Genomic DNA, 13,282 nt, shown 5'->3' with positions numbered 1-13,282 from the left:
GGTTTTTTGTTCTGGGTCTTTGATGCCTGATCCCTGATCCCATCGACACCTCGTGATCACACAAGCTGGTGTGCTTCAGGCTGTAAATCTCTGTGGAAGCAGACAGCCTCGTCTTCTCCCAGCAGAGTGGACGGTGGCTTTGAACCGCCTGCCTCTGGGTCACCGCCCTCTCCTTGACCAGGGTACCGCCAGGGCTGCTTCTACTCCAACATCAGTGATCCTGTAGGACAGTGAACACCTGCTCCCTCCCTCCCCTCCGGGTTTCCTCAACTGGAATGTGTGAGGAACTGTTCACCTCGTCTTCTCCCTGGAAGCCACTGTGCGGCTGCCAACTGCTGACCTTGCATTCACAGACAAGCGCTGACCCGCCGCTCCACCAGGGCTCCTCCCACTGCGTCGAGGGTCAATGTGGGTGACGGGGTTCGTCGCCCATTTTCCCTAACTTCGAGACACCGCGGTGCCCATGACCATTGTTCACAGCCCTGTGTCCGAAGGTTTCCGCTGACTTGTCCCACCTGGGCACCAGCTGGCTGTGGTTTTTCAGCCCCTGCTCACCCAGACCACGCCTGCTCGGCCCACAGGACAGGCCACACGCTCGTTTTATTGCTTCTTCAGGTCGGTTGCCATCGAGCTCAGCAGAGGAAAACGCTGCCCCGTCCTGAGCCACCTCACAGTGACTGCTGTGTGTGTGTCTGTCCTTGCGGCCCCTGTGCCGTGGAAGGCCTTCCTCTCTTGCGCTTGCCCCTCTGCTTGACCAAGCCCAATGGCCTCTGGGGACTGGTCTTGCCTGGTAACGTGTCTGATGTATGTGGGATGGGGCTGCACCTTCCCTGTCTCTCAGGAGCAGGCTGGCTGCCCTTCACCCACAACGAAGGTGACCAGATTTTAACATTGGTAAAATGGGACAAAAGCGGGACCCCATTGATAAAACTCCTATGCTGGCGAAATAGCCACATGGCAGCCGAAAACTGTATACCCTAGCTTGTCGTGGCTTCTTTCCAAAAATCGGGACTTTTTTAAAATGCCGCGGGACGCGGGAAAAATTGTTAAAAGCCAGACTGTCCCGCCAAAAGCGGGACATCTGGTCACCGTGCCCACAACGGATGGCAGCCCTGGTACTTCCAGGATTCTTCCCCCGACCTTCGTCCAAAGCATGGATTCTTCTTCAGCCTTCCTTACCCAGCCTCCGACGCTCATGCGCATCAGAGGTGAGTGGAAGCGCTTTGGCTGTGCTCATGCGCACCTTGATCCTCTGAGAGTGACTTTGCTGGGCCAGGTATACTGGGGCCAGGTATACTGGAGCCAGGTGAGCTGATAGCCCGGAGGTCTCTTTGCAGATTGCAAACTCAGCGGTTCCGGATCCCGGCAGCCTGGGGTACGACCGCCCGTGTCCTCCTTGAGCTGCGTGACCGGGGCCTGCGTCCTTAGCCTCTCTGTTGGCAGCGCTCCTCTGTCCTGTGGGGTGGAGATGAGTCGGAATCACCCCTGGGGCCGTGGGTGAGGCTTGTTGAGTGAGTGGAAAAAGTATCATACCTACATCCTCGTTCGGGAGTCTGCAAACTCTTGTTGTAAAGGACCCGTGGGCAGATGTTTTCAGCTGTGCAAGCTGCCAGGCGGCCTCTGCCACCGCCCTCCTCTCCCCTGATCACCCTGTGCCTGCAGTCCTGGTGTGGAAGCACTCTGAGGTCATCTGTGGCCAATGGGTGTGGCCACGAGCCGATAAAGCGTTATAGGAAAGGGCAGGTAGTGGGCCCAGGCAGTCGTATACAGTAAGACGGGCAGGGAGGGTGCCCAGGGGAACAGAGGGAGTTTCTGCAGAGGGAGCAGCCCGTGCAAAGGCCCTGAGGCCGCGTGAGCTGGAGGAGCGAGGAGCAGACCCACCCTCATTCAGCAGGGCTTTGCTGACACCACTGTTTGTTCTTCCACTGGACGGCGTGTCCCAGGAGAGAAGAGTCTCCCGCTTACAGGCCTGGTGCATCCGAGCGAGCGGGTGGCTGGCTGGGGGAGACACCGATAGAGGCCCAACCCCCCTCCTCCTGCTGCTCTTCACTCATCCGGAGACCCCAAAGGATGACTTGCTGGGGGCCTGACTTGTGACGTCTGTGGCGTATTTCACGGAGGGGGATGCAGTGGGTGTTTAAGTTACAATGTTTCCTTGCTTCCTATCTAGCTTATCTTTGGTAACAGGGACCACACGCAGTGTGGCGAGGTGTCTCGTTTCCCAGCACCAGCGGCAGAGCCGGCGTTTGGTAAATGTATTGACGGAGGTTCTGTCAATGGAAAGGCGGTACTCACGGAAACCGTTTTTAAGATGAGGGATGTGACTTAACGTCAGAGCCCCGCGTCACCCTCCGAACCCCTGAAAAGCCACGCCCTGCCTATGTTGATCAACAAATACGGTTGCACTCCGAGTCAGCGCCCACTCACAGCGACCCTGTGGGACAGGGCAGAACTGCCCCTGGGGGTTTCCCCCCTCTCTCTCTTTTCCCTCTAAACGATTTCACGGGGAGCTAACACCCCCGTTCTTTTTCCAAAGGTGCTCTTCCTTCCTCAACTCCTTGACATCGTCCCCCGTCACCACCGCTGTGCCCTGAAACCCTTGTTCTACTTCTTGTCCCCCCATCGGTTCAGTCCTGGGTCTCGTGGCCCCCACTCTCTAGAGGCACAGAAAGCCTCTTTCCTCTCACACAGAGCTGGTGGTTTTGAACTGCTGACCGTGAGGACTGCAGCCCGATGCGGAACCACTAGGCCACCAGGGCACAGCCGTGTGGAGGAAACTTCTCCAGGGATTGCACATTGGCTGGAGAGCAGGGCTCCCACATTCTCGCCCCCACCACCCCATGGTGTAAGGGCCTTCCTTTTTTTTTTTTAACTCCATTGTCAACTTGGGAAAATGAGGCGCTTCCCGAGAGCCCAGAGCCCTGGCTCTGGGATGCAGGGATCTGCTGTCCCTGGTGGTCAGCCGGGTGACAGTGAGTCACAGCCACTGCCGTTAGGTAGACGGATGGTTCTGCTTGTTCGGGCCCATGGGGTCCCAGCTGACTGGGTTTTCTGTGCCCTCTTCCAGCCCCATCTGTGGCACAGCTGTCTTTTCTGCCCTGATCCCTGTATAATCTGTTCTCCCCAAGCAGACTCAGGACACCTGAGCCAGGGCCCGTCCCACCTCTGCCTACAGCCCTCCAGGGCTCCCACCTCCTTGAGACCCGAAGGGTCCTCCACACCCTGCCCTGTCCACTCCCCACTCTCCCCTACCCCTCCTCCTCTTGCTCCTCCTCCTTCTCGCTCGCTCACTGGCTGCACATCCTGTTTCCCAGCTCACCGGGCCCTGCCCTGCCCCTGGGCCTTTGCACAGGCTTGCATTCTCTGCCGAGACCTGTCTTCTTCAGGTGTCCCCTGGCTCATGCTCTCACCATTGTCTGTCTCGGTCAGGTGCCGCCTTCTCTGCCGCCTGGGCTCCGCATTCAGGGTCGACGTCGGCCGCCATCTTTGCATGGGCACCGCTGCCTGTCTGGTACCTGGATCAAAAGGCACCAAGAGGGGTGGCTGCTGTGCAGTCTGGCCACTGCCCCCGTTCCCCTCGACCAGGGCGGGGTGACTTCGAACCCGTTCAGAACCCACAGCCGCCGAGTGGGTACTGACTCACAGCCAGCGACCCTGCAGGGCAGCACAGGACAAACGGCCCCATGGATTTCTGAGGCTGTACGGGAGTCTGAGGCCTCTTCTTTCTCTCCCAGGTGAGCTGGTGGTTTCGAACCGCCAGCCTTGTGGTCAGCAGCCCCATGTGTAGCCTCGACACTAGTGAACAGAGGCCGAGTCGTCAGAAGGAATTCAGTGGGGGGACCTTGCAAATGGATTTGGGGGCTGTCACCGTCGTCCGTCCATGGCCTTCTGCAAACGGGCTGCTCGGGATTTAAGCTCGGCTACGTGAGGGGCTGCCAACTGCCAACTGTCCAGTAATAACCGCTGGTGACGCTTTATTGATGACCCTGACGTGTTGGGACGTCAGCACACGGGGCCACTTCCGCTTTTCAAAACATTCACTCTCCTTACCGCGTCCCCTCTGCTGCCCTCCCACCCGCCCTCTGTCCCACTCTGCGCCCTGACCGTCCAGCCGCCCTGACCGTGGCCCCAGAGCCCCGCGGGCCCTGTTTAGAATGCTGAATCAGTCACGGGATGAGCCCCTTCGTGGGTCAGCGAGAGGCAGCTCTGGGTCCAAATGAAACCGAATGAAACTCGTGCCGTCCACGGCGATTCCGACTCACAGCGACCCCAGAGGACAGGGTAGAACTGCTCCAGTGGGTTTCCCGGATGGTAACTTCTTACTGGACCAGAAAGCCCACCTTTCTCCCACAGGGGAGCTGGTGGTTTTAAACGGTTGACCTTGCTGTGCCAGCCCAGAGCTGAGCTACTCAAGAGGGACGGTCAGGGAAGCAGGAGGGTCACGCCAGTTCCCCTGCCCAACCCTGGGGTGCTTGAAAGTGCCGCAGAGCAAGGGGGTGACGCGGAGGACAGACAGCCATGGTTACATCTCATCGCCTCCGAAGCACGTGAATGTGGGACACAGAACAGGGAAGCCGGGAAAAGCATCGCGGTGTGTGAAGGATGGTGCCGGAGAAGAAGGCCGGAAGTTCCACAGATGCCCAGAGGGCCAATGGGTCTGTCTTGAACGAATGCAGCCAGGATGGGGCCCCAGGAAGGCAGGGTCAGAGAGACCCCAGTGAGAGAGAGAGAACGGGAGGGAGGGAGGGAGAGAGAGAGAGAGAAAGAAAGGCTCACACAGCATCAGCAGACCCCACACCGGGCCAGGTGGGACTACGAGCAGGCAGGGTGGTCACAGGGTCCCCAGCAGTGAGAGGCGTGGGGTCCACGGACTGGAGAGAGGCCAGCTGAGCAGACTGAGCCAGATCTAAGGGAGGAGTGAGCGGGCACGTGGGCGGGCCGGGAGTCCAGAGGGATGCAGGCATTGCCTGGCAGTGAGGGGCTTGCCAACACCAGTTAGGGATGCAGACACTCAGGATAGGGCTTCCTGTTTACTGGGGTTGGGGACACGGGCCCCGAAAGGCCTGTGGGTCCCTCCACTGCCCCCCCCCCCCAATGTTGAGCCAGGTCGGCAACCAGGTGACCAGATATACTCAGCCGCGCTGGTGACCAGAGACCAGAGAAGGGCGCTCCCCATCTTGCCCCACTCCATCCCAGTGCTTAGGCCCCCCCCCCATCTTATGTCGCCTCACCTGGCAGTAGATGAAGCACCCCCCTTTTCCTGTGTGGAGGTCCACCTTGTGCCCGCCCCTTCCTCCTGCTGCCCCCACTTCCTGCTCCAGGCCCTGGGATGTCCCCTGGTGGGTCAGACCCTACGCGACGCCGCCTCCATGCTTGGCAGTGCCCTGAGGTGCCCGCTGCCACCCTGCTACTGCTCTTCCCCTTTCGGTTCCCTCTTCCCCTTTTTGGCCCCCACATGGCAGGAGGCAGTGCCCTTGTCCCCGCTTCCCAGTCACACAGATGACACCTGCTGCTCCACCCTGCGTCGCGCGTTCAATGATTGGCAGTGGCGAACACCCCCAGCTCCCCCTTCAACTGTTCCACACGGATACCCCGTGCCTCACCCATTAGGACGCAGGTGGTGAGCGCCCCAGTGCTGCCAACCGAGGGCGTGCAGAGTGGAGTGGCACATGCCCACCCGCTGTCTGGGCGGATGGAAACACCGGGCCAAAACTGATGACGGTGCAGACACCGTGTAAAAGTGATGCTGTGGCCACCGTGTTCCCCAGATGGCAGGCACCCTCGGGGTCTGGAAAGGGGCGGGCGGCTCCAGTAACGACCCAGACAGTGGTGGTTAGGGGCCACCCGTTGGTTCCGGCCCAACAGAACGAAACCCGGTCTGGTCCTGCGCCGTGCTCACAGTTGTCCCCGTGCCGGAGCCCAGTGGTGCAGCCTTGGTGTCTGTCCACCTCCCTGCCGGCCTTCTTGTTTTCACTGCCCCCGTGTGTTACCTTCTCCAGGGACTGACATGGAGGGCCACCGAGTCTTCCCGAGGGACAAAGAGCAATGGAACTGCCTGGTGGGGAATTCAGAACTCTCTTTCAGCAGAGAGAGAGAGACAGGGAGAGACAGAGAGACTTGGTCTGACATACTTTGGGCAGAAATGCTTTGTGGGGAGAGCCTCATCTTTTTCCCATGGAGCGGCTGGTGGTTTTGAACTGTTGACCTTGTGGTTCCCAGCCCAACGCGCAACCACTGCACCACCTGAGCTCCCATGTCCTCATCTTGCAAGAGGACGCCCCGGGGTTGGGGGAGGTGGCGTGCTCTGCCAAGCTGGCCCCGGGAGGACTCGCACTGGTGTTTGGAGGCTAGCGGGCTGTCTACCCCCTTTTGATGATAACCCCTGTGCCCTCTCCTCCGACAGGGCTGCTCCGTGAGGCCCCCCAACACGCTGACTGGGGAGGTGGACGCCTGAACATGCCTCGGCCGCTCAGGGCTGCTCCCGGAGTCCGCAGCCCGCCGTGCCCATGGCCTGCCCAGAACCCTCACTGCCTGGCGCCTTCCTCCGTCTCAGTGCGGCTGGCCAGGACAAGCTCCTGCATCTGAAGCATAAGCTGAAGGCCCTGCAGCCCAGCTGCCGGGGGGCCGGCCTGCTGCGCGCCATGGTGCTCCTGGCCCTGGGCCAGGACACGGAGGCCCGGCTCTCCCTGGAGGCGCTGAGGTCTGACCCCGTCGCCCGGCTGGTGGCCCATCGCTGGGCCGGCTCGGACGGCCCCGAAGCCCCGGAGGAGCCGCTGGAGGAGGCCTGGGCGGTCGCCCGCCTGTACCACCTGCTCGCAGAGGAGAAGCTGTGCCCAGTGTCACTGCCGGAGGCCGCCTACCGTGTTGCCCTGCAGGCCTTCAGCACCGATGCCCGCCTGCCCGAGCTCCAGGCTGAGGCCCAGCAGCGGTGCGGGTGGGATGTGGCCGATCTGGGGGGCTTCCGGCCCCTGTGCTCCGATCGGGTTGGGCTCCTACTGCCCTCAGCGCCCCCCTCGGGGACCAGGAGCCTCCCGAGACCCATCAGGGACTCCTGGAACTGGAGCCTGGCTGGACCCCTGAGGTCCACAGGCAGCCCGGCCTCCCTGGCCAGCAACTTGGAAATCAGCCAGTCACCCACCATGGCCCTCCTCACCCAGCCCACCAGCACCCCCGGGCCCAGCAAGCTCAGCCACCAGCCTGCAGCCAGCCTGGGGGGTGAGTCTGTTCCCATGGGCCGCCAGGAGCCGGAGCAGGTCAGCTGGCCGCCCTCTGTGCAGACTGACCCTCCCCAGGAGCTGCCGGACAGTCCAGCCCCCCAAGTGCCTGTGGCGGACCCTGGTCCAGGTCTCCCCCACCCTTCAGCACCTCCAGAACCCAGAGCTCACTGTCCGGTGGAGTGTTCCGAGGTATCTGAAGCGCCCCCCTCTCCTCCCACACCGGCCCAGTCTCTCTCCCCACCCACCCCGGAGCCCCCCGGGGACCCCAGCCAGGACGGGACGCTGCTCTCAGGTCCAGGAGGTGACACGGCCTCTCAGAAAACCAGGCTGAAATCCCCTCCTCCCCCGGCCCCCCAAACGCCCTCTCCATCTCCGTCGTCTTCCCTCCCGAGCGCGACCCCCGAGTCGACATCTTCCAGCCTGCTGCCCCCGGGGGTGGCGTCCCCGGAGGAGGAGGAGGAGAAATTCTACGGCTTCGTGGTCCTCCACGCCAGGGCCGACGAGGCCGTGGCCCTGCGTGTCCGCCAGAAGCTGGAGGCCCTGGGCGTGCCCGACGGGGCCACCTTCTGCGAGGACTTCCAGGTGCCCGGGTGCAGCGAGCTGAGCTGCCTGCAGGACGCCATCGACCGCTGCGCCTTCACCGTTCTGCTGCTCACGCAGAACTTCGACTGCCGCCTGAGCCTGCACCAGGTCACCCAGGCCCTGATGAGCAGCTTCGGGCGGCAAGGCTGGCAGGACTCCGTGGTGCCCTTCCAGCCCCTGGAGACACCCCGGCTCACCTCCGACGTGTCCCGCCTGCTCTCCGGCCTGGTGCCCCTGGACGAGCACTCCCAGCTCTTCGACCGGAAGGTGAAAGGCACCTTTAAGAAGCAGCGGCTGCAGGCGCGCAGGGCCCGGTGGGAGAAGGAGCGGCAGGCCCGGGCCTTCCGGGAACGCAGACAGCACCTGGAGGCTGAGCGGCAGCAGGCGGCCGACGTGCACGCGGCCTACTCGGCCTTGGTACAGACCCAGCTGGCCTGGCAGGTGCAGATGGAGCAGCTGCAGGCGGCCTTTGGGGGGGTATCCTTGCACGCCCAGGTGCCCTTGGGGGCTCAGGTGCCCTTTGGAGGGCAGGTGCCCCTGGGGGTCCCGCCCACCTGGCCAGCCTGCCCTGGGCCACGTCCGCCGCAGTGGCCGGCTGGTACCCGTCCTGCGGCCTTCCTGCCAGCCCCTCCGAGCCCTGGGCTGCAGCCCCTCATCATTCAGCACGCGCAGATGGTCCAGCTGGGGCTGAGTAACCACATGTGGGGCCAGGGGGGCGTCCAGGCCCCCGAGGACAAGAGCCAAGAGGCAGACTGACCCCGTGGTCGAGCTCCATGACCTTGGCCTGAGGGGATACTGAGTCACGGACCCACCTACTCCTTGCCCGGTGTGGGAGGCAGGGTCATCAGTGACTCGGTCATCACTGACCCTTCAGTGGCCCGAGGACGGGCACAGGCTGGGTGACAGTGGCTGTGGCCTCTAGGAAGGCCGGATTTAGATCTGGTGTTCCTAGGTGTTTGCCCACTCTGTGGGTCGGGGTGGGGTATCCTTGGGGCAGTGGTGGCATATGGGCTAGGGACCTTTATTTGTAATAAATCATTCTATAGTAATTCTCGGGCGACCTTGTCCTCCAGGGGTCCTTTGCCCCTCGCCCTTTTTTAAAAAGTCAAAACAAAACTATCTATTGCGCTGTGATGGATGGCGGGGACAGTCCAGGACCGGGCAGTGTGTCGCTGTCACGCATGAGGTCGCTGTGGGTGGGAACAGAACTCACGGCACCCAAGAGCGGTTTATCGCGGATGGTCACACTCGCTCGCTCGCACACATTTTGTTTCTTCTCAACCCTTGCCGCCCCTCCATGTCCCCATCAACGGGCGTGCTTGTTGTCAGGAGAGACCAGCCCCTGGGGAATGATCTCACGCTTGCCGTGGTCCAGTGGAGGGGCAGCGGGAAAAGGGGAAGGCCTTCTGTGAGCTGGACTGACCCAGGGGCTGCCACCGTGGGCTCAGGCCAAGTGGCTGAGGACGGCGCTGGAGCGGGTGGTGTGTTGTTCAGGGACTAGGTCGCTACGGTGAGGAATCAACCGGAAAGCACTGAACAAGCCCGTACCGTCACTTAATACTGCCGGTGCCTGTGGCCCTTCCCCAGCCCTCTGAACCTGGGGCCCCAGTCAGTGGTACCTCGTGGCGCCGTGGAAGCCCCGGGGGGCAGTGGTTACGTGTTTGACTGTGGTCCACAGGGTCGGCAGTTCAAAACCACCAGCTTCTCCATGGAAGGAAGAGGAGGGGTCCTACTCCATTAAGAGTTACAGTCGCGATTGGCAAGCTTTCCAGCTTCCAGCCCTTGAATGTGAAGTGTCCTTGGCTTGTCTGGCAATAGTCTCATTCACTCCTCAGTAAACCACATTGAAATACAAAAAAAGAGTTAGTCATTCACCGAACAACAGAAACGTCGGTGATGGGAGACGGTGGATGGTGCAAGATATGAAAATAGTAATTTATAATTTATCAAGGGCTCAGAAGGGGGGGGGAGGAAACATATGCGCTCGTGTGGAAAGAAAAGGCTTTGAAAAGGATGATGGCAAAGTATGCACAAATGTGCTTGACACAGTGGATGTGTTAGGGGGCTGTCTCTCTCCATGCCTGAAGAACTAGGAGTTTGGAAGAGAATCAGGGGAGCCTTAGCCACCCATTAACGACTTTAAACTGGGTATGCGCCAATTGAAGCCCCCCCACCTTCCCCCAGCCAGTGGGTAATGGTACACCTGGTCAGCCCAAACTAGGCCCAGGTGAGCTTGATTCAGTCAATGGGGGTCAACCAATACCTTCAACCACGCCTCCCCAGCCAAGTTTAAATAGCGGCGGGACCACCTCCCCTTTTCAGCCACCTGCCCTCTCCTCTTGGAGGCCTGCTGCAGCCTCTCTGTCCCCAGGTCACCACCGGCAAAGCCACCCCACCAAAACAAACCACCAAAACAAACGCCGACTCCAGCCACACCAAAAAACCAGGAAAAAACTCCCTCCGCGATAAAAACACACGCACATCACCAAAAAGCCAGTAACACAACGTCCTGCGGGCGTGAACACAACAAACAACATCTGTCACACCTCACAAATCGAAAACACCTCAGAGCAGCGCTAAAAACAACAAACAAAACAAGCCAAAACAAGGAAAAACAACCCAAAGGCTCTGAAAAAAAGACGCAAGTCGACCAAGCCCTAACAAGCTCAAAAGAGTACACACGGCCTGGGGAGAAGCAGGCCAGAACAGCCACCTCCAACGTGGTGACCTGAGGACAGAGAGGCTACAGCAGGCCTCCAAGAGGAGAGGGCAGGTGGCTGAAAAGGGGAGGTGGTCCCGCCGCTATTTAAACTTGGCTGGGGAGGCGTGGTTGAAGGTATTGGTTGACCCCCATTGACTGAATCAAGCTCACCTGGGCCTAGTTTGGGCTGACCTGGTGTACCATTAGCCACTGGCTGGGGGAAGGTGGGGGGGGCTTCAATTGGAGCATACCCAGTTTAAGGTCGTGGAACCGCACGGCCAGACCGCACGGCCAGAGGATCAAACCCACCGAAATCTAGAGCCCGGGGAACCCACGGGGCCAGTTCTCCTCTGTCCAGTAAGGTCGCAGTGAGTCGGACCCGCTCGATGACAGTAGGCTTTTAAAATGCGTGCATTTCTGAGGCTAGGGAGCAGGAGCCGTGTCTCCCCCGTCCAGACCTATTGTGTGGCCGGAAACTGAGCAACGGGTGACCCCCCCCCTTCACGCCTGAAGGGTGACGATGGGCCGTGGTCTCGGGGTCACCCTGCTATTTGTGAAGAGAAACACGTGGTCGCAGCTTGCAAAGAACCCGTAGGAAGAAGCACGCCTCCTTTGAAAGGCAGGAACCGGAAGTTGTGCCCTGGAGCGTGCGCTCATCCTATTGGTCAGGGCGGTCACGTGGGGGTGAATCCGTCGAGCTGCAGTGGCTGCTGGGAAATGTAGTTTCCCGCGTGACCATGGCTTTCCAACAGCTTCTGGTGGGCAGAGCCTGTGTGGCCACGGCCCTTTTCCTTTGGGGTGGGCCTTGCTGGGAAAGCTACACTCCCAAAGCTGGCTCCCCGGTCCCACCGGGAAGTCCAAAACTCACTGCCATTGGGTTGCTGGCAGCTTAACAGCAACCCTACAAGACAGGGCAGAACTGCCCCTGTGGGTTTCCGAGACTGGGACTGTATAGAGGAGGAGAAGGTGCCCTTAACTGGGGTCTTTACCTCCCCTGGGCTCACTTTTCGAATCTGAGAAAGAGGTTCATGTGCTGGTGTTTAAGGGTCCCTGGTGGCCTAGTGGGCTGTCCTCAGCACCCTGAGTCGACGGCAGTGGGCTTGGGTGCTGGTATTTGAGGGTCAGAACTCCTGTGTGCTCAGCTGCAGACCCTAAAGTGGAAAGTCCGAGCACTTCAGAAGAAAGGCTTGGCCATCTCTTAGGAAAAACCAGCCACTGAAAACCCTACAGAGCCCAGTGCTACCCCCCTCCCCCCAACACAAAGTTACAGTCAACTGAGCCCCGGCCGGTGCTAGTGGCTTCAGGGGTTCCAGGGGTCACGTGTCCACAGTCGATGCAGCACCAATGCTCATTGAGCCCACCTGCCCCAGGGAGGCACTGCTTCCGGGTCCCAGGACAGGGTTCGCGTTCATGGACAGGAGCCTGGTGCCCCAGCAGCGAAGCGCTCAGCTGCTCACAGAAAGGCCGGCGGTTCAAACCCACCCCCTCCAGGGCTGCACGGGAGAAAGGTCCTATCAAGTGACGGCAGAGCAATCCCAAGGGGGCCGTTCTGCTCTGTTGGGTGGGACCCCTATGAGACGGAATAGGCTCAACGGCCCCCTGAAACAGTCACCCCCCAATCCCTGATGACACGTGTGACCATTGCAGTTACAGAACCCTTGCTGTTTGCCAGTTATCAATGCCATATCTATATATATATTCCCCTGTGGGTTTCTGAGGCTGTCGATCTCTCTGGGAGCAGACAGCCTCTTCTTTCTTCTTAGAGTCAGCTGGTAGGTTTGAACTGATGACCTTACAGTTCACAGGCCAACCAAGTTCCCTCTCCGCCACCAGAAGTCAAATATATCAACACATCTGAATCCCTGAAGCAATCCTGTGAGGATGAGAAGTCAGGGTGGGCCCAGTAGGCAGGTCGGAAGTGAGCAGGCCACAACAGAATTGTAGAAGTGTGGGATGGACCTTCCGAGGTGGTGGTGGTGGTGGGCAGGCTGGTCGGCTGAACTGGAAGGTGTGCCTTCTTCCGCCCAGGAACCGGGGATTGGATGGGAGGCTGGACTTTCCTCCCCTGCTGGGCGGGGCTGGCCTGAGTCACCAGCCCGAGGCTGCTTCTGTAGCTGTCTCTGACCTCTGCTCTGGGCAGCTGACAGAACCCTGGGGGTGGCTGGGGAGGAACCCCTGGGAGATTCCATTCTGGCCTGGCCAGAGAGGGGTCCTGGAGACAGACATTCTCTGACGAGTAAAGGCAGGAAAACACAGCCAGTCCCTGGGGTGGAGTGGACTCCTGGAACAGCCTGTGGGGGTTTCTTTTCTGTAAACTGTGCTCCCCGATTACCAGGCCTTGCTCCGGTGGTACCACCAGGTGGGCTCAAAAACCAGGTGCCACCCGTTTGGTCAGTCGGCCAGACACGGGGTGGTGGCAGTAACCCAACCTTTGTTCTGTTTGGCAAACACTCACGTGTGCCAGGGACCAGCCCAGCCACGAGGGTAAGACAGGGCTCCGGATATAGATGGATTATCTTCCTCTCGTTTTCCCATTTCCAGTGAGTGTGGAGGGGGCGGACCGCAGACCAACCCAGAAATAGGGAAGCCAAGTCATCTTATAAGGGGAGGAGACTTCCTTCCGAGGGAACTCCCAGGGCACGTTGCCCTGGAGGAAGAGAGGAGCTGACAGGGAGGACAAAGCTTGTGTGAAGGCCTTGGGGCGGACCAGGTCTGGGGAGTTGGTGTAAGAACTGTGAGGCCTGAGTGGAGTGAGCAAGGGGCAGTGAGGAGGAGGGCAGGG

The 13,282-nt window shown here is 60.3% G+C and overlaps 2 protein-coding genes across 2 annotated transcripts in view; both read left to right on the top strand.

The window, feature by feature from the left end:
- The window catches only part of PLIN3 (perilipin 3), a 44,417-nt gene extending 37,963 nt beyond the window's left edge, over positions 1-6,454 (top strand). Inside the window, exon 8 of the mRNA XM_045300059.1 lies at positions 6,404-6,454. Within this exon, the coding sequence (XP_045155994.1) occupies positions 6,404-6,454 (51 nt within the window). The remainder of the gene's footprint in view (positions 1-6,403) is intronic.
- Positions 6,339-8,848, top strand: TICAM1 (toll like receptor adaptor molecule 1). The gene has a single exon (XM_013007680.2). It carries the CDS (start codon positions 6,507-6,509, stop codon positions 8,553-8,555), a length of 2,049 nt encoding a protein of 682 aa, XP_012863134.1. The 5' UTR covers positions 6,339-6,506; the 3' UTR covers positions 8,556-8,848.
- Positions 8,849-13,282: the final 4,434 nt, after the last annotated feature.

This window comes from Echinops telfairi, unplaced genomic scaffold, assembly GCF_000313985.2.
Source record: "Echinops telfairi isolate 266 unplaced genomic scaffold, ASM31398v2 ScPeMD7_7459;HRSCAF=8497, whole genome shotgun sequence".
NCBI lineage: Eukaryota > Metazoa > Chordata > Mammalia > Afrosoricida > Tenrecidae > Echinops > Echinops telfairi.
This window is presented reverse-complemented; position numbering and strand designations above follow the sequence as displayed.

What these genes read in the sequence shown, in the direction of transcription:
- TICAM1 (XM_013007680.2), top strand. Translation starts at nt 6,507, where the DNA reads ATGGCCTGCCCAGAACCCTCACTGCCTGGCGCCTTCCTCCGTCTCAGT.